Source organism: Saccostrea echinata, unplaced genomic scaffold, assembly GCF_033153115.1.
Source record: "Saccostrea echinata isolate AGI-Se365-2 ecotype Australia unplaced genomic scaffold, CSIRO_AGI_Sech_v1 ptg000012l, whole genome shotgun sequence".
NCBI lineage: Eukaryota > Metazoa > Mollusca > Bivalvia > Ostreida > Ostreidae > Saccostrea > Saccostrea echinata.
The window spans coordinates 2,248,649-2,275,206 of record NW_026889761.1 but is presented as its reverse complement, the minus strand read 5'-3'; the positions used below and the strand labels follow the sequence as shown (position 1 = coordinate 2,275,206).

At 32.5% G+C, this 26,558-nt stretch overlaps 2 protein-coding genes across 2 annotated transcripts; one reads left to right on the top strand and one right to left on the bottom strand.

Moving 5' to 3' along the window:
* Positions 1–3,017: 3,017 nt before the first annotated feature.
* Positions 3,018–3,682, bottom strand: LOC133185783 (uncharacterized). The gene is made up of 2 exons (XM_061321076.1): positions 3,386–3,682; positions 3,018–3,246 (listed from the first exon to the last, which is right to left on the bottom strand). Exons 1-2 carry the CDS (start codon positions 3,678–3,680, stop codon positions 3,086–3,088), a joined length of 456 nt encoding a protein of 151 aa, XP_061177060.1. The 5' UTR covers positions 3,681–3,682; the 3' UTR covers positions 3,018–3,085.
* Positions 3,683–7,838: 4,156 nt separating this feature from the next.
* LOC133185186 (fibrinogen-like protein A) lies at positions 7,839–26,388 on the top strand. The gene is made up of 5 exons (XM_061320276.1): positions 7,839–8,577; positions 10,481–10,629; positions 14,465–14,561; positions 20,917–21,081; positions 26,094–26,388. Exons 1-5 carry the CDS (start codon positions 7,926–7,928, stop codon positions 26,339–26,341), a joined length of 1,311 nt encoding a protein of 436 aa, XP_061176260.1. The 5' UTR covers positions 7,839–7,925; the 3' UTR covers positions 26,342–26,388.
* Positions 26,389–26,558: the final 170 nt, after the last annotated feature.

Sequence of the window (26,558 nt, the reverse complement as noted above, 5' to 3'; positions counted from 1 at the left end):
TCTTCTTTTCTTGTGTCTCGATTTCGTCAAAATAACCAGCTTTTCACACCAGATAATATGCACTCGTGAAATCTCATGCTTACGACTAAAGCAAAACTGGTTAGTGCGCAGGTGCATTATCAGCAGTCGTTGTATTTATTGTCGTATTTTTTAATCTTCCAATTTCTTTTTTCTCTGGAACAGATGCGAACTAGAGTGTGTAATTTTGGCAAAGTTAGAAACGTTTACACTGTAAATGAATGATGGGGGTAAATCTTCATTTTCTGAGATAAAAGAAATCGATCATACATCTTTAATTTTAAATGTTGATATTTCTGTTCAGTGCAAGGTCAGATTTTATATTACATCGTATTCATTGCTTAAAGATTGTCAACAAACTATGTAATTTTTGTTTACAAATATTGTATTCGGACCAGACACTTGATCAATAAAGCAATTCAGTACCAATTGATCAAATATGAAATATATGGAGATAACGAACAGTATTCAAGCTCAAAAATCCATTATACAATACAAAATAGGAGCAGAGTAAACACGGACCTCCAAACATCAGAGGTGGGATCAGGTGCCATGGAGGAGTGAGCATCCCCTACCGACCGGTCACACCCGCCGTGTGCTCCTTGTCATGATCGGGAAATAACGGAAAAATCCGTCGACAATTCAGTGTGTAAATAATGGCCTAACAATTAGTATGAAAACGTCAGTCAGCATTTGACTCAATGATAAATTGTATTTGCTGACAAGGTCATTGTATCGACCATAGAACTTACGAAATGATGACTTTAGACGAGACAGCTGATATTCTTGTTTCATCAACTTATTTGTCAATAATTTACCTCGTTTTAGAAAATGTACATACGTAGAGCATGCTCTTGCGTATCGAATCAACTGAGAGATATATACCCCGTATGCAGGTGATATTTCATGTAGTACGTGGTTAGTGTTGGTCAAAGATAACGATGTTGAATTTGGTTAAGCTCATTGACTTTGAACACATTTTAAAATTGCAAAACATATTGCAATTATTAAATGTGGAATTCGAAACTTGGTAAAAGTTAGTTTTGATTAGAGTTATAAAATACTGAACACACGCTGAATACATGGAGTCACGTGACATGGGTTCTTCGAAAATCGACAAGTTATGGTATTATCATAAAAACCGGTTCTGGGGTATGTAATTGCCGTGCGCGCTCTGACAACCTGAGCTGCGGTTTTCTTCACAATAAATTCATAAACATTCTTGCAAGGTACGTATGTTCAATCATCTATATAAATGCACGATAAACATGACGTTACTATGGAAACAAAGTATTCAAAAGTAATAATTTTATTCATTCAATGTTATAAAGTCATATACTTAAAAATAAAAAAAAAAAAAAAAACAATTATAGGTTGAAATGTAACCAAACAATAGAAGAAAGATCCTAGTAACATATACCAAGGACGAAATATGTAATTTCGTATTGGTTGACAATGGTAACCATGGTTTTAATACCACAAAGTGACTTCAAATTTACTCTATGTATGTTTTAATCTGATCCTACCTTTTTAAGAGCACATTTCTATGTAATATAACTAGCGATCAATTTTTAAAGGTATTGGTGTGGTCCTAATTTTCACATTTCAAACAAATTCAAATTAAATTCTTTAAATAGAAGTTGGTATGGAATTATCCAGAAAAATATGCATAAAAATCTGAAAAAAAAAATTGTTTCCTTGAATACGTACACTTGTATTTAGAATCCCAAAATTTTTTTTTGATTTATATTTATGAACAACTAACCTGACTTTCAATTTTGACTACCACCCAATCTCTAACTGGATGCAAGAAGCTGGCACTATAGGGTTTTACAATGATATAAAGATAACAAAATCGAACATATTCCCTTCTTGGTAACCATAACAACAGTGTTGTTTTCTTCATCAATATATCAGTATTATATATATATCAATATATGTTATTCTACTTTTGTTCTATTCTCGAGAGGGACGTTAAACAACATACAAACAAAAAACTTTTGTTCTACCAGATCAGAACTATTCAAGGTGAGTCAGATAATATATTTCTTGAATTAAAAGGTAAGTAAATTACTAATGCAGCACAAAAAAAAGTCACTTTAAACTACTGGTACGTCTTTGCCATAGTTCCACTGCAAAGTTGCAATTAATTCCAGTTTTTCTTATGTTGTCGGTGTTGCAAGGTCCTAAGGATGTATATCCGCCAGTCTTGAGTTTTCATGTTTCTCCTCAAGATAATAGCATTAGCTCAATCTAGGCAACATTTTGCATGGTACACTGTGTTATCATGGCAACCATGAAAGTTATTTTTAGAATAATATTGCTAATACATAATTACTTAAGGTAAAATATTTTTTATAGTTTTTCTTAAGTTGTTGATTGAGTTTGATCATGTAACACCTATCATTTGTGAAATTTGAGTGTTTTTCAGGGTTAGTACCCATGGTTACCACTTAATTAGAGATATACAGTATTCTAAATAGTTTCTTTATAACATAACAGAGATTCATCTTTTGTGAGAATGGTTTGTTTGTTTTTCCTAGTCTTTATTAAAGCTTAATAAAGATTCAAAGAAGCTGAAAATCTCAATTTTCAACTTTTGTTTTGGCTGTTACCATGGTAACCAAGACATATAGCAACCAAATTTTAATTGATATATATTTCTGGTGTCAAGGTGTAATAATAGGCATAGTTTCATCAAAATCGGTTACCATGCTTGGCAAAGAAGTTTAAGTGGTTACAGAGAATAGCTCTTTAAAATTGTCGTTTTAACCTATTACATTTGTCCGATATAAAAAAAATGTTTTTATCACAGAAAAAAAACTCTTAATTTTAAATGTGATTCGTAAGATACCATGAGACTACGGGTAGTGATACTAATGAAAAAGTTGAAGAAACTAACAATGATCATACTCATAATTCAATAAACAATGATTTTAATAATATTACTTTTCTATAATTTAACTACACTCAGATTTCTTTATTAATCATGGCATTTTATCTAGCTACTGTTAACTTATCAGAGATACATGTATCTCCCTTTTATTAAATCCAAGAGTTTTTTTTTCTATGCTAAGAACTGGTACTGGTTATCGGGGCAGGTGGCTTCTAGATCAAAGAGTCTCGTATCACTTTGTGGAGGAGGTGGAGCGGGTGGTGGATTTTTAATTTTCGGGTGTGTTTGAATGGTCGGACATTGGTAAGTGCGATCTTTGCCGGGACCAGCAACTAAAGAATAAAGAGGAAAAGAAGTAAAAAAAAATTAGCTATTTATAAGCACATGAATCTGATTTCAGTGGAAGTATGTTATTCTTCCATATGGAAGCTCAAACCTTTCAATCTATAATTCGAATCACCCGTTACTTACCAATAAGGAATTCCTTATTGCCTTCCACTAATTCTTCCTCAGAATCGTGCCGTGGTTCTGTATTTTTCTTTTTCCTTCGTTTTGTTGAATTATCCATCTTCTGTCTGTCGTTTACCTTTATGTCATTTCTATGCCTATTGGTTATATTACCTGGTTTGTCATCATTGCCCTCGCTAGTTTTGCCATCTTCGTTTTCAGTGTACTTTCTTTTTGTTGTTTGATTTATCTTCTCAGTTTCACTTGCAGACTTATGTTTGACAGAAGTCTCTTTTTTGTCTTCCAATTTAGCATCCATTCCACTGTAATATTTATTTATGTATATCTGTAAATCTTGCTAAAGGAGTTGGTCTTTAGTCGTTAGATGCCTAATCTCCCTTCTTTTCAAATAATTTATAACAGTTTAGTCATGTTCTTATAAGTATGTACTAAAAGACTTATTCTACGATACAGGTAATACTTCCAGACATTAATAAAAACAAAGATTTTACATATTTAACAGTAAAATAAATCAAGAAAGTACCTTGTTTGCTGTTATACGTCTGTTTATCCGGAGATCATTGACCCGTATCAAAAATTAAGACATGATGGGTTTTCCAAATGGTTTGTATAAATATAAATCGAGCTGTTGTTGCCCTTTAAAAATAGGTCAGTCATAACAAAAGCGCTTTGATTTTGATTCGTGGCTGAATTCCTTTTATCATAATATCTATACTTATCATTCAGGATATTAATCAATCAGATGAATGATAATAAAATTAAAACAGGATTCGTTAAGAATTTCTATTTATATATTGATGAAAAATGAAGAAAATAGTATTGTTATATTCTTGAAAACTTAAGAAAATTAGTATTGATTTGTGTTGAAGAATATTGAATACGTACAAAATATTCACAGGAAAATGCATTGAATAAAAGCAAAATAAAAGTGTCTGCTAAAAAGACAAATTTAAATTTCATGCTAGAGATACTGTTTTCAATTCCTTTGCTCCTTACACATTATTATTTTTTTTTTCTAATGTTGATCTATCGAATTTTACAGCTGGAATTTCCAATACCCATATCATGATCTAGCTATGTTAAGGAGGGAAATTTGTATTACGTTTAATTTTAACGATAATAAAAGTAACTGTACACTTGTAGAAAACGTATTATATATATATATTTAAATAAACTTAATTCATTACAATATGTATCGGTATCGATCCTCTAATAAAATTAATGTCCAAATAACTGTATCTCACTTTCATTCTCAACATGTAGTGTAGGACAGTACCGCAAGAATTCCATCGGCATCGAAAGCAAGTTTTATGACTTTCCTAGATGGCCGAGTGGTCTAGCACGCTGTTCCTGTACTGCTGGGAGACAGATTCCGTAGGTCGAGGTCGAGAGTTCAACCCCGGGTTTCGGCGGAAGTGGGTATTCTATTAAAAAGGTGAATTTCTTTGTGCTTTCTATAGATATATATTAAAATATGTCATACAGACAACTTGGTTTGCAGAAGATTGTTTACATATAAACTATGACGTCAATAAATATATTTCTGTCTTTAAGAAATTTCCAATAACAAGAATGCAGAAAGATTTTGTTATCTCCATAATTCATTTCAAGGAAATCTATTAATTTCTTTGTAAATATAAAATAATGCCATTACAAGTTTATGTTCCTTAAATAAAATTCAATTTAAGGAATCTATAATCAAATTTTTTTTGTTCAATAGTTCAGAAAATATAATGTTTATTGTGAAACTAGTCTGAAAAAATCTCCAACCTAGATTCATATCTTAGGAACTGGCAGATATTCTTATTTTGAGAAATTGGAATTCTGTTCCAAGGACTCCGATTCTCATTATCGACAATGACAACAATGATTAGAGCTGATTGTATGTTAACCGAATTCTATATGTAGTGAAGAAAAAATGAAGCTTACGTAAATTACAAATTGTTAACAGATGAAGAATTTAAGAAGAATTTGTTTTGATTCTTCTTCATATTAACCTACATGATTCAAGCAACTGCGTTTTATGCTTCACTGTACACATGGAATCCGTCAGATGTCTGTACATGAAAACAGCATTGCTATATATTGTATTATAACTTTGAATTATGTATTGTACTACTTTATTCAATATATTATAATATTGTATACTATAAATGAGTGGAATTGTGGGACTGAGGGAACACTTGACCAGGGGTTTCACCCCACCCCCCACCCCCCCCAAATTTAGGCTTGTTGTGAGTCTTAAATTTTGTAATATATTTTAGTATTATATGCTATTTTTGTAAACTGATGGGTTGTATTGCCCAAAGATATATTCTGAATAAAGTTGTAATATATAATTGTCCAATGAATGAAGTCTCCTAGTCATGTCAAATTATTTTAATTAAATTTCATGGCGAAATCTTCCATCTTCTTCATAAAAAAGATGAAACTAATACAAACACAAATCATTATCTTAAATTGAATTTCAAAAAAATAGAATAAATTCATTTCCAATATGTTCCTCTTTTTAATCAAAATTAATCAATTCAACAAAGTTAAAGTTCAAATACTGTATGAATGTTTACTGTATAATTTATAACTTCCTGAGTAAAGGTATTGGTAGAGAACACGACAGAAGGTAGACTACTAAAACTCGAGGCATTCATATCTTTAAAAGTCAAAATCCTCACCTAAAATTTACCATCCGATAAATAATGTCGGCCTGTAAAGATTAGAGGCAGCTTAAAAGAGTTTGGTCATTAAGCAGTTATAAGTCTTGCTTAAAGGTGGCTTAAAGGTGACAAAAGACTTCCAAAAATTCACCTTTAAGCACCTAAAATCCATCTTTAATCTAACATGAATAACCCGTTAGGCGACAAAGACGATCTATAATCATTCTTCGAGCACCTATAAACCGTCTTTTTAATTAAGCCAGTCCGAATGTACGTGATTCAATTTGTGATTTAAAATGTAAAATGGATTATTTTGAGATTTCTATTTTATTTTTATCTCCATATCGTAACGAAAAAAGTGTATCCAAGCATCATTTGTAAAGAAATTTGTCATTCGAAAGTGAACAAAACTAAATCATGAAATTAATCAACATTTACTTATCCTTGTTAGCAAATTGTCATTCTAGGCGATAATTGTCTTGATTTCTGGTGATATATTTGATAGGTTTCCTATTATGGTTTAAGGTTTCCGTTTTAAATCTGTGAAATAAATTTGCCTTGTGGTTAAGTCGATCAGACGGTTAGCTAAACTAGACATATACATATTCTTAAGGAAAGAATTGACGTTTTGCTGTTTTTTTTAAAATAAAATTATGATTCCTAAACCATGATTTTCCCTGTTATATGCATATCTTTTCTTTATTTATAAACAATGAATGTACATGTATATACGTTTTAAATTGATTGCGGTAATTTTTTTTATTTCTATTAAATATTATTTTGTCTAAAATTATTATCATAAAAGATATCCATATTACTTGCTTAATTCGATATTCTTGCTGATGTAAAAATTATATATTAATGGATTCAATAATAGAGACTTTACCAGTCATGTGACAACGTGTGTTCAATATATCTGTGAAAGCCTGTCATTTTGGAATGGTAAAGTTTTTTTTTCATTCAATTGATTTTAAGTTGTAGATGAAAAAGACTATTTAGAGTCGTCTCTCTGCATTTCTTAAAATTGATGTTGACCTTCACGGTCGCTCATCGGTAGAGCACTCCCTCCCTGATCGGAATGTCGTGGGTTAAAACCTAAGCCGCAAAACTGGCCTAAATCGATAAAAATAGGTAGCAACTGCTCCTTCGCCAAACGCAAGGAACTCACTCTGAAGTTAAAGTTATGGGTGAGTCATTAAAAACCAAGGCCACGTGGCAGGCAAGCGTTACCAAGATAAAGATTCTTCACGGCTCAATGGCCCCGAGTGCTTAGTAAAGGTCTAAATTCGAAGCCCTTCACCGGTATATAGTGACGTCTCTGTATGAGTGAAAAATTCTCGAACGAGACATAAAAAACATACAACCAATCAATCAAATTGATTTTGAATTGAAATTGCTTAAAAGTAACTTTCGCAAACATTTTACCTCGCAAAGAATATGAGCACACGTAATATAATTTTTTCACATTTTACCAAGTCAACACCAGAAATTACTCAAGGTTTACTTTTTTGTCCCCGAATTCTTTGTTCTTTGTTTGTGTTCACCGATTTCAATAGATCGCAAAGAGGCTCTTTGCGTCATAATTAAACTAGAAACAGTTGTTTTCCTCTTCAAGATTTTCATTTTTGCATATAATTTGCTGTTATATATAAAGGGTCATTTTAAACTCATCGTATCATTTACAATCTATACTATTCTGACATATCCTTTAAATAATGCAGTGTTTACTATGTGTAGCTGTGTATTTTTTCTCTTCAAATGAGATACTTGGTGCCCAGTCTTTTACGGACAAATCTTTGATGGACAAGTTGTTACCTGATACTACGTCTGGAAGAATTTCCAATGTTTTATGGGATATTCTGAATCAAGAAAGCTTAGTTCGATTCTCCATGGTACAGAAAATTCAGAATCTGGTTATGGATGTCATTGACAACAAAAACAGCACTCAAAACATGAATAAAAGACTTAACGATGTAATAAAAGAATTGCAGGAATCAGAAGATCGGCACCAAAGAATAAGAAAAGAAAATTTGAAATTACAAGAGGAATTAAAGATATTGAATGAGACACTGGGTGAAAACAAAAATCGCACTGAAAAAATGATTCAAAATTTAAAAGAATCAGAAATAAGTTTCTTAAAACGCCAAACCCTGGATCTGCAAAAGAAAAATCAGGCATTAACAAACGAAAACATGGACACGAAATCCAGACTTGAGATTAATCATAAAATAATAACTTTTGTGAACAACAGCCAGACTGGATTAAAAGAAGAAATTCAAGAAACGAAGACAGCAGTAGCAGAAAATTCACAAAATGACAGATTGCTAAGAAATGAGCTACAAGAGCTCAGAAACAAAAACAACACCTTTTCTGAAGAAAAGAAATCGTTAGCTGATCAACTAAATCGAATGAATAAAACTCAGTACAATATGTTGGAGGACATATTCAAAAGAATTTCAGTCTCCATCAATAAAACCATGAACAATATTCGTGAGAATGTTAATCAATCAATATTACAATTATCGGATAAAATATCGAGAGGTAAGTCAAAAGTTATTGTAATCTTATTTTATTTGTAATCAAATCAAATCAAACTTTTGAGCTTGAATACTGTTCGTTATCTCCATATATTTCATAAAATAGCTGTGGATATTTTCCTCTTTATCAAAATCTTAGTCAATTCCACGGTTTATAGGAGAATTTTGGTCCTTCTAGGCACCTGATCCCACCTTAAGAATTTCGGGGAGGGGGTCCGTGTGTTATGCTCTTTCACAGATTTATATTGTTTGAAGATTTTTTTTTACCTTGTGATTGATCACACTGCAAAATTAATTTGTTTAAAAAACATTCTGATTGTGTACACACAAGTACTCTGAAGTTGATATTAAAAAGATACTTGAGTTTCTAATTGAAAATATCTATGTGGTTTTGGGAGACCAGGTCTTCCAACAATCTATTGGAATTCCCATGGGTACCATTTGCGACTCGTTATTAGCAGATCTATTTTTGTATTCATATGAAGCAGAATTTGTTCACAATCTTATACGTGAAAAGAAGAAAATACTTGCTGTGGCCTTCAACTCGACCTCTCAATATATAGACGACGTATTGTCAATTAACAATGGCTATTTCCATTCTTATGTCGATACGATATATCCCGGAGAGCTTAAAATAAAAGATACCAAAGAGTCTGACACATCTGTTTCATAATTAAATATTTTACTAAAAAAAGACGTCAATATACATTCATCACCCGCATACGTGGTTTATATCTCTCAGTTGATTCAATAGGCAAGAACATGCTTTACGTATGAACAATTTCTGAAACGAGGTAGGTTATTGACAAAAAAGTTGATGACACAAGAATATCAGCAGTCTCATTTAAAGTCGTAATTTCGTAAGTTTTATAGCCGATACAATGACCTTGTCAGCAAATACAATTTATCATTAAGTCAATTGCAGATTGACGTTTTTCATATTAATTGTTAGGGCATTATTTACACCCTAAATTGTCAACGGATTTTTCCGTTATTTCCTGCTCATGACAAGGAGCACACGGCAAGGGATGCTCATTCCTCCATGGCACCTGATCCGAGTTTGCTCTGCTCCAAAATTTGAAATTTTTTAATGGACGTTTGAGCTTGAATACCGTTCGTTATCTCCATACATTTCATTATGTCTTCTTCAAACTCATTTAGTGAATTTCAAACTTGTTTATTTGGCTCATTCAGACATTAAAACATTCACATAGAAAACCATTTAGGGATTGAAGTAGTCTATAGGTAGTGCCTTGGATGTCTTGGTTTTATTCTAGTTCCCGGTGCCGCGGAAAATCAAAGAATTAAAAACAGTACTGACTGTTCGTTTGCCAAGCAACCGGCGTAAGAAAAAAAAACTGAGACCTTAAAACCCGTGTCACAGTAGGCGTTGGGGGTAATATTGGAATCCTCGCACCTACGGTACTAAGCGATCTTCATGGTATTATACATAAAGCAGACGCGATTTATATGAATAAGAAGAACTTGTATGTGGCGTTAAATAACATGCAATCAAAAACAATCACAACGAAATAATGTCAAATTGCATTTCATTGATCACAGCTGAGCATTTTTTTCAAAATTTTAATATGCTAGATTATTATACTGATATACAGTAACAAACAAGTGAAAAATATTTAAAATCATTTCATTTTACACGAGTATGGAAGACTGAAATTAATTTTACATTCCTGTGAAAATAACAAGGAAAAAGTACGCGTACTAAAAATTAGTATTGTAATTTCATACATAATTAGAGATATTAACGCATTTCCCCCGAAAAGATCTATAAAACAAATAAACAGTGCGTTATAGCCTGCCTCAATGATATCATTCTATTTCATTCCAATCTTATAATTTTGTTTGGTGTTCAAAAATTTCAAATCATAAAGTGTATATTTTTCCAGTTGATTCAAGACTGTTCCCAAGGTATTGCTATGATAGACTAAAAAGGAATCCCAGCCTGAAAGGAAAAGATGACGTTTATGATATTGTCGTCGACTCTAAGATCACTTCCGTTTATTGTGACATGACTACAGACGGAGGCGGATGGACGGTGAGTATGTCATATGATTGATTGATTGATTGATTGTTTGTTGCGTAACGTCCCTCTTGAGAATTTTTCACTCATATGGAGACGCCACCACTTGCCGGTGGAGGGCTACAAATTTTGACCTATACTCGGCACGCAGGGCCATTGAGCAGTGAGTGATCTTTTTCATCCTAAGGACCGGTCTTCATGTCCTGCGGTGGGATTCGAACCCGCGACGTAAGGATCATCTCCTTACTCCACGACTCTAGTGCAGACGCTCTTACCACTGCGCCACACAGGCGATTTTCATAGTCATATGACAATGCAATGATAAAAATACATGAATGCTTTGATTAGAAATAGGAGTTGTGTTGCAATGTTTTGGTTGTATAACAAATACCTTTTATGGTTACTTCTTATAAAATATTACACTTTCTGATAATTTGTACCTATAAATCAACATATATTGAAAAGAAAATGAAAGAAATATGAGAACGAAAAATAAGTTAAAAACCCATATTTCACAATAATACTTTTATATGCTTTCAAAAAGAACTACATATAAAATAAAGACAAGGGGGTTTGGGCAATCACGAGCAAATCACCACAAAATAATATGTTTTTTACCCTTAAGGTAGTATAAAAGCCTAAGCACAATTATAATGAAATATGGGGATAACAAACAATAACCAAGCTCAAAATCCAACGTCAGCATTCGACTTAATGATATATTTTAAATGCTGACAAAATCAAAGAAACGACTATAGAATTGCAAAATGTTGATTTAAAACGAGACTTAAAAAATGAGTACCTCTTAAGCTTTTTCTTCAAGATAACCAATCATAATATGGTCAAACCTGCAAACATTTAGTAGTAACGTTTTCATAAAATTGAAGTTGGTCATCTCAAAATCAAATCTTGCTGTCAAATGCATAATAAATTATTGATAAAAATTAAATTCAAAATTAATTTAAAAAGTCGTTCACTTGTGTATACGTCATTTTACCCCCCCCCCCCCCAAACTTGAATTTGCTTCAATGGCGGTTCAGTCACAGATTCTGAAAAATTAGAGAAATTACAACAACAAGCATTCAGTATTGTTGCTGGTCTGACTTTATTAGCACCTAGAGATTCTTTGAACTTCGAATCTGGCTGGATGTTGCTTAGTGATAGACACAAGCTACACAGATTAAATACATGTTTAAGATTTATAATAATTTAGTTTCTGATGATCTTTGTGATATTATACCTTACATACGATGCAAAGCTTCCACTTTTACAGCAAGATACTCTCAAAACTATAAAATACCCGTATGTAGACGGCAAACTTATAAATCATCATTTGTTCCAAATAAAATTAATGAATGGAATTCCCTATCACTATAGAAACTAGAACCTCGAGCTCACACTCACAAAAAAAAAAAAAAAAAAAAAAAAAAAAAAAAAAATAGCAGGACCTCCGACGTATCTAAATGTAAAAAAAGACATTATAATATACTGCACTCCAGACTGTAGATGATTATTACGACCATTTTATCAAAATGTGTGAACAAACGAGGTATGTCCCTGTAAATGTATCCCGTATCACTTTCATTAAGAGTCTATGATTCTGTTCACATGAACAGGTAATGAATACGACCAATTCTTAGAAAGAACTAGGCAATATACAAGTACATTAATTTTAGAGATTTTTCAACAGGCTCGTTAACATTCAGCATAAAGGAAATTCTATTTCTTTGCATGCTTCTTACAAATTGTAGACCATTTATGAAGCCATTGTTCTTACGATATTTTGACTACAAATTATTCTGCTTACCAGGTTATTACAGCGGCAACAGCATTTACATGCAGATAGAGTATCCCTGCTTATCTTATGCAACAGATCCCACATTAAGTGTGTTGACGGGTCATATTTTCATCTTTACATTTTTGTGATTTTCTCCAGTTGGTCTAATTTTACAACACTCAACTAACCTGTTTGATATGCAGGGTGTTTCAGAAAACATGAAACCATTTGGATTGACTATACTTTATTCATGTTTCATCCAATACCATTCACCAACATATGAAATCAAAAGGCACAATTTCAAAATTTATTCTTGTAAGAATGAAATTATTCCGGCAAATAGATAATGAGTTACGAAAGAATAAAGGGAAGCTTTAAAATTTCACCTAGTTACAAAATATGTTCTAAATGACATCATTTACGCCAAATGAGTAAATGTAATTGATGCAAGAAATTTTTCATAATCATAACTAGTACACAAAATTTCTTTGTTATGAATCTTAACTCATTTTTTTTCTTTTACTATTTTGAGTTCATGTGTTGTGATAGGGTGCATTTTATAAACTGTGACCTTTAAATGCCCCAAAAGATAAAAGTCTTGGCGGGTTAAGTTAGGTGAATGTGGAGGCCAAATAATTTTGGGATTTGGAAGAGAAGAATAGTTCTCCAAATATTTGTTTCAACCAGTCTAATGTGTAAGATTCAAATCATATTTCATCATCCGATAAACACTTGACTTCTCATTTTTGAGTCGCATTCGTTTACAAGGTCAGTTTTTTACTTAAGGATTTCATGCGAATCCCTGAATCAACGTCTCTAACATTCTCAATGTTTTCATGTCTTTTATTGTTTTCGTTCTTTCAATTTTTCCTTTTCTTTTATCATTTACGTTCCATTATATTCAAAATTTTTAACAATTTTGTACATGCAACTTCAACTTTTTATTAAGTTCTTTGCATTCTTAATACCTATCTACTTGTATATTGCCCTAAAGTAATCACAGGAATTAGCAACATGCTTTGATGACTTCTGATGATTGCTCTTTATAATTAGTAAATTCCACATTCAAAATGAAATGACCTGTTTTTCAATGATGTCAAATATGATGTCATAATTCATTTAAATGATAATTATTTCCGAAATTTTTGTTAACAATAAAATCTTGAGCCTATTTACTATAATATCAAATAAAATTTTTATATATTTCTGTTTGCATATCAATAAAGTGGGGAATGCAAATGGTTGCATGTTTTCTGAAACACCCTGTATGAATTGTAAATTTATTGAGATTTGACGAGATTACTTACATATATTCAGTGCGGGTTTCTTCTACAGATGGCATTTTTCCCACACTCATCCACATCAGGGACTGCATACTCCTGAACCCGCTTCTGTTATTTTCAGGGCTCCATGTTTTTGCCCTCCTTCTAATTCTTTATGTTGACAAGATATTTTCGTAATCTTCACATATAACCGTCTAACACTAGTGCTTATACTACTTTATTTATGCATCTGCATAGCGGCCCTTCGCACACTTTAATACTTTCTTAACATTACTTGTGTCGCCCGCATGGCGCAATGGTTAGAGCGTCTTTTGAAGTCGCGGAGTAAGTAGCTGATCCTTACGTTGCTGGTTCGAATCCACGGTGGGACGTGGAGACCGGTGCTTTGGATGAGACCGAATAAACTGAGGTCCTGTGTCGCAGTGGATATAGGTCTTGGCACGAAAAAGATTTCTCACTGTTCAATGGCCCTGTGTGTCGAGGATAGGTTTAAACCAAGTGGTGGCGTCTCCATATGAGTGAAAATAAACAGACAAACAAAAACATTACTTGTATTTAGTGTTTTATTCATGAATGTTTAATGTATTCAAGTTTGTCGCATTCATAGTCAGCAATTAGTTATGGATGCGAAAGTAATTCTTAATATTCATTTTACAGAACAACTGGTTTCTACGGTTTTAATCATTCTTAGGGAATATTTGTTGCAATAATTAAAACCAGCAAATATTTCTTACATCCTATCAAAGATTAATTGATTTCTACCATTTTCATTAAATTTAATCATTATTAGGTTTTACAAAAGAGAATAGACGGCTCAACTGATTTCTATCGGACGTGGGAAGAATATAAACATGGTTTTGGCCATCCAAAGAAAAACTACTGGATTGGTAAGAATAAAAACTTTGTAAGGAAACTTTGTCCTTTAAGCAATAATTGTAAAGTGGTTAGTATGCATGTTGATATATATCATTTCTACACAAAGCAAGCTTTTGAGGTATTGATTGTTTATTTTTGTACTCATTAGTGCCATATTAAACTAAATTGTGGATTTAATCTGAAAATTACTATTAGTGATACTTGAATTTAAGAACATAAATTCTTTAAATCTTCTTTAAAAAAAAAAAAAATACCAATAAGATCGTACAGTTTCATCTGGATGAATTTCAGAATTTTTATGAATTGTAGGCCCTGTTTTTGCAAATAAATTCAAATGCAAATTCCGAGGATCAGAGTTACATGTTTATTTTTGATAAAACAAATTATTTTTTACTTTTTACTTTTAATAACCTGGAATATGCAGACTAAAGTAATTTTTTTCCAAATACATATTTCATTAGGATATTTTAAATTGTTTATATCAGACATACCGATTTTTCTCTTAGGCCTGTTCCGTAATTATCTGTTGATTTTCTCAGAAACTTGAATGAGGTATCTTTACATTAGCATTACTGTAATATGTTTGATTTAGTAAAATTAGATTTTACCAGTAATTTAATCAGTAATCTTAGTAATTAGCCCAATACAATAGTGGTCTTTCGGATGAGACCTTAAAAACCGAGGCCCAGTGTCACGGCAGACGTTGGCACGATAAAGATCCCTCACTGCTCAATGGCCCTGAGTGCCGAGTAAAGGTCAAAATTTGAAGTCCTTCACCGGTATATGGTGACATCTCTATATGAGTGAAAAATTCTCGAATGGGACGTAAAACAGCATACAATCAATCATTCATATAAGCAATGTAATAGCGCACGAAATTTGTATCTAGCTTAACGAGGTTCGCTCCTGAGCTTTTGAGCAGATTTTTATTTTAACCTATATTTAAAAAAATCTGAGTAATGCTTTAATTCTTACAATAAATTTGGATTCTACAATGCCAAATAAACTATATTCAGTTAAAACTCCATGATTAAATTCCATACCAAAAGCAGTAAGTGAGGAACTATATTTTGTGGCGGAAGGTTTTTTAGAAGAAAATGATCATTTTTTCTCTTTCGAAGTATTCAAAGTATGTTAAGTTTGGATTCCTATTTTTACATCCAGTCTGCACACAGAGTTATTTTGTGCAGTGAACTGTTTTATACTGGTCCTAAATTATATATTTAATAAACTGTCATGAATTCAATCATCATATTTGATAAGTAAATCAAATATATTGTGAAAATCAAGAGAAAAAAAATAGCCCTAATTTAAGCTCAAAATTAGCACTATTTTAGTAATATCTAAAAATTAACATCACAGACCCCCACTTTTAACTTTCTTTTCTGAATATACAAGATACTTTTAACCATTCTTCTTAAATTCAGTAAAATGTCATTACTTTTAAATGAGTTTTTTGCTTGTTAAATTTGTAATGCTAGCAAAATGAAATTTTTTGAGTGCAAAAAGGTCAAATAATTGAATGTGCGGAGTAATTTAAAAAAATTTTCGTTGTCAAAAATTTTGATGTGTCTATTCAAGATGAAATAAAACTGTGTTTGTTCCCATAACTTATTTGAATAAAAAATATCAGAGGAAAAACTTAAAAAGTTGATTTATGTGTAAGACGTTTTTACAGTGCAAAAAGGTCAAACTATATGCTCTGTAGCGCCAAAAGAAGCGCATTGACCCCAGTTTTTTGTTTTGATTTTTAATTAAGCTATGTGTATAAATTCTAAAAATATACTTGATAAAAAATTCTCATTACTTTTAATGTCAGGATCCAACCTCCTTAAAACAAAGCATAAAATTTAGTTACAATACAATGTCTACGTTTTTTCCCTCCCAAAAACCTATATAGTTTAATGAAAATATAAATATTACGTCATATATCTTTGACACGCTGCTTTTGATTAATATCACAAATATGAAAAAGGGTGAAGATAACGAACAGTGATCGATCTCATAAAAACTTCAAACAATACAAATCTGTGAATAGGCCATAAACACGGACCCCTGGTGCCTTTTAGGAGTGGGCATCACCTGTTTACCGGTCACATCGGCCATGAGCGCTATGTATTGATCGAGTAGACGGAACATTCCCTAGTCAAATTTAGTATAAAAACAAATGTCTCACGATTTCTAGGAAACAAATCAAGCTAGAATACGACCCATTGATAGGTTATATTTGCTTTTAAGGTCATTATAACGAACATAGAATTTACGGCATGCTGACTTTAAACGAGGTTGTTGAAATCCCTGTAACATCAATTTATGTATGAGTAGTCTGCCTCAGTTTAAAAACTAACCGTTCTTAGACTATGTTCTTTAGAAGCAAATACGTTTGGAGACATAAACACCATATGCAGGTGATAGCAGAATACTACTACATAAATAAGGAAAGTCGACGATGAATAAGCTGGAGTCATCTCCTTTTTCATATAATTTAGAGTTTACTTGGTCTTTGTCTTCTAAAATCAGTAAAACATCCAACTATGAAGAAGATGTGGCAGACTCTGTGGTTTCTTTTACTTCAAGTTCACTTGGATAAATCGAGTCGACATATAAATGGAAATAACTATTGTTATTTGATAAAACGTCGTTGATTCATCTGTCGAGTTGAAGACCACGACAAGTGTTTTCTTCTCATGTTGAAGCTTTTGAATAAAGGAGCACAATTAGTTCTCATCCGTATTCCAAGTATGTTGGGAGATTAGGTCACCGATGACGACATAAATATTGTCAGTGAGCAATTCCAGCATCTCTTTAATATCAACTTAAGAGTACTTGTGTGTAGAATTAGAGTGGCTTTTAACGGAGGAATTTTGTTGATGTACAAACACAAGATGTGAAAATTCACGAGTCCCAATGATGTTGAAGAAGTTGTCTATGATATCAAAAAGCCTAGTTTTTAATTCGTCGTGAGGAATGGTGGTATAAAGTGTAGAAAAGTCGTACGTTTTGATGTTGTAGACTTTTGAAAAAAATTGTGATTTCAGATTTTCTAAAAGTTCTTTTGAGTTTTTGAGGATCCACATCTGATTTTCACCACTTCTAGAGTATGTTTTAGCAAAGTACGTCTGAAGTTTCCCCTTAACTGCAGTATTTTGGTTAGGAAAAGAAAAAGGGGCTTGGTAGAAAATTTGCTGGACCCTGCAATATATCTTTTTTGTGTAAAGATTTTAAGGAAGTTTAGGAATTTATGTGTTGGGGAACATCCATAATCACAGACATTAGCTTGTGTTCTGCAGTTGAAGAATAAGTATGGACTTGCTTAAGCTTCTTCAAAGAGCCAATTCAAATATGTCAAGGAAACTGAAGACAGTTTAGTGCGAATGTGATGAGGACCTTATTGTTTATTGACGTAAGGTGAAAGTGAATCAAAAGAGACATCATGTATAATTGGTTTATTGTATGATCTATGCCCATGACTACGCTTATCTAGGTATATTGTGAAAAAGTTCTATTACATTTACGTTGGCACATTGTGCCCTTGAAAGATTCCCTACATTATTTATTTATGTGGTCATTGCAACTATACAGAAAGGCCGTGCCTAGTTTTCTGATTCAGTATTCTTCTCGTTGTCTATGGCCTGGAGTACTTAATATTGGACTATTAGTTGGATGATATATTCTTTCCAAAATTCTAACCCTCATAGAAAGAATAGAGTAGTCAGGTGAATTGAAATGTTTATAAAGATGTTAATTGCCCCACATTGTTTATTTCGAGCCAATGCCCCGACATTCTTTAAGTGAACCCTTTGTTTCACCAATATTAATGAGTCCGCATACAGTACATTCAACTGCATAGACAATGTTGGAAGTTTTACAAGTCAATTTTTCAGTAAATTTAGTATAGAAACTCTTTCCATAAGATTGATATATGTTTGGTTGATTGTAAGGCTTCAAATATAGACCTTTACTCGGCACCCAGGACAATTGAGCAGTGAGGGTTCTTTATCGTGCCAACGCCTACCGTGACACGGGGCCTCGGTTTTTAAGTTTTTGTTTTTTGTTTGTTTGTTGTTTAACGTCCCTCTCGAGAATTTTTCACTCATATGGAGACGCCACCACTTGCCGGTGGAGAGCTGCAGGTTCTCTGCAGGTTAATCTGCAGAGAGCTGCAGGTTAATCTAAAGGTTAGATTTGTTCTATACCAGACTGGTTAGAATTGTTTTATACCAAATTGATTATCTACTGACTGTATAAAGGATAAATTGTTAATATCCCCGAGGAGAATCCGGGGAGCGTCAACCATTAGAGCCTGTGTCCCTTATAGACTCTACAGATTGATGCCTTTTTATACTTGACGCCGTGGTAGCCTGTGTGGAAACATTAATTTTTTTCAATATTCATAGTAGAATATATACCGAGTGACAAGTGTCCTCGGGGACACTGTCCACCAGCAGAGATACATGCTCGGTGATTAAAATGAAAAAAAATCTAATATCTCTAGAATAATTACGGTTACACTGATCAGACTTTCCCATTGTGTGATAGTATAACTTAATATATACTATAATTGCCTTTCAAGCAAGATTCATCTTTCATTTTTATAGAAAGGTGCTATAAATCTGTATATTGAATAACAACAAAATGAGCTGTCTATTATCAATTATGCATATCAATACAAACCTTAAAAGATTTCCTGCATTCACTGGATTTCTTTGATATGTTGATAGATGAAAAAAAAAAATCAGCAAAATCTAAATAAATTAAACCTAAAGAGGTATTTAACAAATAACATAATATTTTACTCATATTTTAAGGAAGAAAAAATTATTTTCAAAATGTGCCGCATTATGAAACCATCTTTGTCGTCTTAAGAATGAAATATATGGAGATAACAAACAGTATTCAAGCTCAAAAATCCATTAACCAATACAAAATAGGAGCAGAGCAAACACGAACCTCTAAACATCAGAGGTGGGATCAGGTGCCATGGAGGAGTGAGCTTCCCCTGCCGACCGGTCACACCCGCCGTGTGCTCCTTGTCATGATGAGGAAATAACGGACAAATCCGTCGACAATGCAGGGTGTAAATAATGGCCTAACAATTAGTATGAAAAACGTCAGTCAGCAATTGACTCAGTCATAAATTGTATTTGCTGACAAGGTCATTGTATCGACCATAGAACTTACGAAATGATGACTTTAAACGAGAGAGCTGATATTCTTGTTTCATCAACTTATTTGTCAATAATTTACCTCGTTTTAGAAATTGTACATACGTAGAGCATGCTCTTGCATATCGAATCAACTGAGAGATATATACTCCGTATGCAGGTGATGAAAGTATATTGCTGCATAAGTAAGGGAAGTTGACGATTGGAAAGTTAAAGTCATCACGTTTATCATAAAGCTTGGTTGTTAGATTACCCTTAACGTCTTTTTCAAGTAAAATATCCAAATATGAAACAGATGTGTCAGACTCAGTGGTATCTTTTATCTCAAGCACACCAGGATATATCGTATCGACAGAAGAATGTTAATTGACAATACATCGTCGATATATCTAAATGTCGAGTTGAAGGCCACGGCAAGTGTTTTATTCTTTTCACGTACAAGATTTTGGACAAATTCTGCTTCATATGAATACAAAAAAAGGTTGCTAATAACGGGGGGCAATTGGTACCCATGGGAATTCCAATAGATTGTTGGAAGACCTGGTCTCCAAAAACCACATAGATTTTGTCAATCAGAAACTCAAGCATCTTTTTAATGTCAACTTCAGAGTACTTGTGTGTATAATCAGAATGTTTTTTAACAAAATAATTTTGCAAATGACCAATTACAAGGTAAGTATATTTACGAGTTCCATTTTTATTGAAAAACATGTAAAACGAAAAAAAATGATGCATGGATTAGAGAACATATTTTGAAAGAGTTTGGTTATAAATGGGAAAAAAAAAAAAAACAATTAAAAAGATGAAGAAAAGGTAGATTTTCTTTAAATTCCAAGTTCCTTTTTGCCATGACCCTTATAAATCTTTACGTTTTTTTTCACATTATAGGGCATTATTTAGAACAAATGATTCGTTTTTTGTTATTTATTCATTTTTTTTTCTTGAAGATACAGCTTAAATCATGCTTATATTAGCAAAATTATGAAGTTTAAGCTCATATATTTTAATTTTTGAATTAACATTTCCTAAGTCCCAAACAGTATCTTTTATTTAATACGGAGCATTTTTTTTTAAAATTAAATATTAGTGATTTTGAGGATGTCAATTTAAATTTAATTATAATTCAATTGTAAAATGAATAAACATAATCAGTCAAATATCTTGATTTTTATCATCTTTTTTTTTTTTATTTATCACAAAGGTAATGATGCCATCCATGCTTTAACCAAAGATCAGGACCAGGAACTAAGAGTAGATCTCCAGAGATTTAATGGGAAAAAAGCGTTTGCTGAATATTCAACATTTTATATCGGAAACGAGGCTGATAAATACCGACTGACGGTTTCCGGGTACAATGGAACTGCAGGTTTGTATTTTTCCTTTTACTTCTTACCACCTTCCCCGAGTCACACCCTTCTATGGAAATACTGTTGCCCCGCTGTCATACATTTTACATATGCCTTAAACTCTCAACTGTCTCCTTGCAGTGCAGGAACAGCGCACTAGACCATACGATTATCTAGTCAAGTCAAGGAATCTTTCTTTAGATGTCGATGGAAATCTCGCATCGCCGCTCTATACTACAATGTCACTGAGAATGGAAGAGAGATACAGGATTAGTTTTATGATATTTAAAAGATCGTTTCTGATACATATTCTGATGAAATTAACATTACTTAAAAGCACATTTTTATTTACAATTACTTAGGGAATAACTACCTTCTAATTTGGCATCTTCTAATTTGACATTTTCGATCGTTAATGCTGATTTAAGGTCAGACGATACGTTCCTCAAATATCTGTTTTGTATATCTTCGTAATGTGTGGAAAATATTCTGAATTTTAATTATCTTCTGATTTCTAAACTGGTTTCTAATTGTTTTTGAAAAATTGAAAAAGTAAAAATATGTGTTATTGGCTAATTAAGTTTTTTTCCAAAAGGATTTTATAGGAAACATCATCGTCTGGTATCTTACACAAATGCCTGGTAAGGTACCTCAATTTTTTGCGTGTAAATATGTTAAAGTAGCAATACTTCAAAGACAAAATCTTAGAAAAAATTATATATTATTGAGGAACGTATCGTCTGTCCTTAACGGTCGCAAACTGAGTTTTACCGGCGACGCGTAAAACGGATGTTTGTGACCGTTAAATCAGCATTAACGGTCGCAAATACCAAAATAAAAGATAGTTATTCCCATTCTAATGCAATAAATGCATTTTGTGAAATATATAGAGATTGTTTGATGTTCCCGTCTTATTTTGTTGTCGGTTTTGTTATAAAAAAAAAAATACGTCATGGAGCATTGTGTTTTTGCGTCGCTCTATTATGACGTCACAATGAAAAGCTTTCATTCTCGTTAATGCTCGTGTTACTGCCTCAACTTCAGTGTATTAACCAATCAAAATGTGTTTTACAAAACAATTGCATTAGAATATTTAATTAACATAGCTGAACAGGAAAAAATAAAAGTAAAGAAGGCACAGAGAAATTCACTTTTTAACAATACCAACTCCCGCCCGACCAGGGGTTGAACTCTCGTTCTGCGAAATCTTTGTCCTAGCAGTGCAGGAACAGCGCGGTTGACCAATCAGATATATAGGCAAATCAATAAACTTGCTTTCTATGCTGATGGAATTCTAGATGCACGGCCCTACATTATACGGTCACTGATATATATCCTTTTTTAAGGCTAAGCGCATGTGCAAGGACTTATTAGGGAGTCCTCAGATACAGTAAGTCATACAATACAGCACCGCTGTATCTGATCGATGGAACCGAATTAGGGCAGTGCTACAATCCACTTTATTTTATTAAGTGTCCAGCGGTGAAGACCAGAAAAGTTGCTTTCAAATCTTCTTTAAAGAATAGTAAACATTAAACATCTCAGTGTGAGGTATGTTCGACTTGATAAAATTATGTAAAAAAGACACCATACTCTAGCAAATCATTCAGATCAAAGCTGATCAGCTTTACTGGAAAAAAAGATTCATGTAACAGTGTATGAATAAAAATATATTCGAAACAAATACCTAAAGGTTAATTTGTGCATTATTTATGATTCAGTAAACACGGAATATGTCGGAGTAGAGAAGAACTGGTCGAGTTTGATGAAATTCGAATATATTTCCAAGTATACTATTATAAGTACAATGAAAAGGGTGAAGATAACAAACAGTGATTATCTAAAAAAAGCTATAAAAAAATACAAATCTGTAAAAAGTGCATAAAACACGGACTGTCCGAAATTCCAGAGGTGGGATCAGGTGCCTAGGAGGATTATACATCTCCTGTTGTCTGGTTACGTCCTCCACGAGCTCTTTGTATTGATCAGGTAGATGGAACATTCTTTAGTCAAATTTAGTATTAAAAAACAAAGGCCTGACAATCGTATCAAACATGTCAGCTAAACAACAATCCAATAATAGATAACGTTTTCTAACAAAGTCATTATATTCATTACAACGAGCATAGAATTTACGAAATGCTGACTTAAAATGAAGATGTTGAAGACCCTGTTACTTTAATCATCTGTGAGTTACCTGCCTGTTTTAAAATGATCGTACTGAGAGCATGGTCTTGAGTAAATAATAAATTAGTAGACGTAAACACAACATGCAGGTGAAAGCGGACAATTACTACACAAATAAGGAATGTTGACGATGGAAAAGTTGAGGTCATCTCATTTTTTTTTTTGTCATGCAGTTTAGTTGTTAGTTGGCCCTTATCGTTCATAGTAAGCAAAACATCCAAGCTATAAACCATATGAAGCTATTTTAGGAAAAACACTGTATACGATTATGTAATGTCTACTGGAATATTTAACTTCGGCACATTTTTTACGACAACGTATAGATGCACAATTCTGTGGTTGATGCAAAGCTTTTATAAATTTAACGTTGAATAATACTGATAAAATGTTGCCGAATTGTTTTTTTTTTTCTAAATGTCACGATAAATTGTAGGGATAGCTGTTACTTGCTGTTCCCTTTGCTCAATTTATAATATATGATGAGTAATACAATATTGTACACTATATGTAATGAAAAATGGAGATAACGAACAGTATTCAAGCTCAAAAGACTATTCAAACAATACAAATCGAGAGCAAAGCAAACAAGGACCTCTAAAACTATTAAAGGTGGAATCAGGTGGCATGGATGAGTAAACATCCCCTGCCGACCGGTCGCACCAGCCGTGTGCTCCTTGTCTTGATCGAAAAAAACGGAAAAATCCGTCGACGATACAGTATGTAAATATTGGCCTAACAATTATTATGAAAAACCTCAGTCAGCATTTGACTTAATGATAGACTGTATTTGCTGACAAGGTCATTGTATCGACCATACAACTTGTAAAATGATAACTTTAAAGGAGACTGTTGATATTCTTGTGTCATCAACTTGTTTGTCAATAGCTTGTCTCGTTTAAGAATTGTTCGTACGTAGAGCATAGTCTCTCGTATCGAATCAACCGAATGACATAAAACCCCATATACAGGTGATAAGGGTATATTGCTATATAAGTAAGGGAAGCTGACGATTTTTACGTTTAGGTCATCAAGTTCATCATCTAGGTTGGTTACCAATGATGTCTTTTCTAGTAAAATATCCAAATATGAACCACAAAATTTTATTGGCTGTTTTCTAGAGGGAGTATCTAAAAATGTAACAAAAAAAAAATCATGTCTTTCACAATTCATGTAATATAATAATTAATTACACTGTACTCTTCAAGGGAAAGTGTTAAAAAGGGTTCAGTGATAGACCTGAAACAAGAAACTGAAATTTAACATTTTAAGTGTACCATTTTTTCTGTTACAATGTGTTCTTGTTGAAATGTCTTGTTAAAACTTACAATTAAAACAAAAAACAATCTTGTTGGAATTTGCTATCATATAATAAAACAATTATTGCTGTTTATTCGGTCAACACGATGAATTAGCCACCTTTGAAGTACAATATTCAGCTTGCCCTTCAGACTAGGTGAATATTGTACTCCTCAGGTGGCTAAATCATCGTATTAACCCCAAAACATGCAAAAATTTTATATTATTAAGCATTTTTTTCGACAATAGTATTTATGTTAAAACCTTACTGGTAGTCCAAGGCAACATAGCAACTCAGTTTGTTTCCAATATTTATAACAGAAAACATGTTAAGTGTAAAAAACTTGTCATTTATTTAAATGACGAAAAATGTAATCCATAAAAACAATTACAAAAGAATTTGGCTGGGAGACATACCAGCATCAATGAAAGCTTGTTGACATATAAACTGTTTCTTGGCTAGAAATGCAAGTCACCAAAATATTACACAACAGTGGTCTCCCAGCCACAATATTGTTACAACACACAGATGCGATAATGCGATATAATACAACATCAAACTTTATTGGAAACAAAAGTGGTGCATAAAAAACGCATGAAAACATCAGAGAAATATGCATAATTGTTGACTTAAAGATGTGGGGGATGGAGTGGAGGTGGAGGTTGCTTTTTCGTCAGACAAACTTTCTGTGGCAGCACTCCGAGTAAACAAAGAATTATGTAAATAGATGCATTGCGCAGCAATCTGATTGGCTGAGACAGATAAGGGCTTTGATAAAATTTAGGAACCGGATAAAAACGGATCATAATTAGAAAAAAGGGGGGCTTTATATTCGAGCTTTACAAATAAATATTTTAGAAAAATACTAGAAAGATAAAACACATTCTGAAATCAACAAAAGTAAAGTTACAAGACTTTTAACATAAATTGCTTTATTTGAAAATAAACCTTATTTCATGCTAGAATTTTCTCTGTTATTAATATGAAATGACATACTTTTGGTATGAAAGTGTATTTTTTGACTGAAAACAGGTTGTTTTCAAAAAGATTTGTTAGATGTTATAAATTTTTTAAAAAGGTATGTTACATCGGCGCATTCAAAGCTAAAAATGTGAAAAAATAATGAATACTCATATTTTATTTCCTTAGCCTTTATGAGCACTTTGAAGTACTGAGAATGTTCAATGACTTTAAACATGTCTTTTTCTTTAAATATAATTGCATTTTTATGTAATAAACATAATGGAACACAATAAAAAATAACAAAGAAATGATACATGATATCACAATCGATGTTTATTCCAGATCTTATTCTTATATGCAATAAATTTAATTGTAGAATTTATCAATACCTTATGTGACAGTTTGATTTATTATTATAGTAAATTGAATTAAAGATTATGATAGTATTTATGAGTAAAATAATTAAGGTTAAGGGAAAGTCATATTACATAAAACATCCTTAAATTGTACATAATTAAACTAGGTGGATGTTAATCTGTTACACTATTTTTTTAATTAATCAGCAGTAAACTTACTCTGTTTCAGGTGACAGTTTGGCTTGGCACAATGGAATGAAATTTAGTACTAAAGATCAGGACAATGACAACTGGAGTAGTAGTAACTGTGCTTCAACATGGCACGGAGCCTGGTGGTACAACGAGTGTCACAAATCAAACCTTAACGGAGCGTACGCAAAGTCTGCTCTGTCTAGTTGGAGTTACCCGGTATGGGAACACTGGAAAAGAAATGAAGCATTAAAACAGACTGTGATAATGATAAGATACAAATATTAAATTCAATGTTATGATTAATAAAATAGTTCATGTTGTGATATTACTATTTTATTACAAACATACATACACATGTTCAAGTATTAACTTGAATACATTAGAAGAAGTTTTATATTAGTTGAGTCCTTTTATTATCAACTTACAAGTATCACTTCTAACAATTCAGGAAACAGTTTTTGTTGTTATTATGTATTGTAAATAATGATAAATATAAGCTTTA

Coding starts and splice junctions, on each gene's coding strand:
- LOC133185783 (XM_061321076.1), bottom strand. CDS start 3,680: ATGGATGCTAAATTGGAAGACAAAAAAGAGACTTCTGTCAAACATAAG. Junction 3,247..3,385: donor CAATAAGGAATTCCTTATTG/GTAAGTAACGGG, acceptor TTTATTCTTTAG/TTGCTGGTCCCGGCAAAGAT.
- LOC133185186 (XM_061320276.1), top strand. CDS start 7,926: ATGGTACAGAAAATTCAGAATCTGGTTATGGATGTCATTGACAACAAA. Junction 10,630..14,464: donor CAGACGGAGGCGGATGGACG/GTGAGTATGTCA, acceptor AATCATTATTAG/GTTTTACAAAAGAGAATAGA. Junction 14,562..20,916: donor AAAGAAAAACTACTGGATTG/GTAAGAATAAAA, acceptor TTTATCACAAAG/GTAATGATGCCATCCATGCT.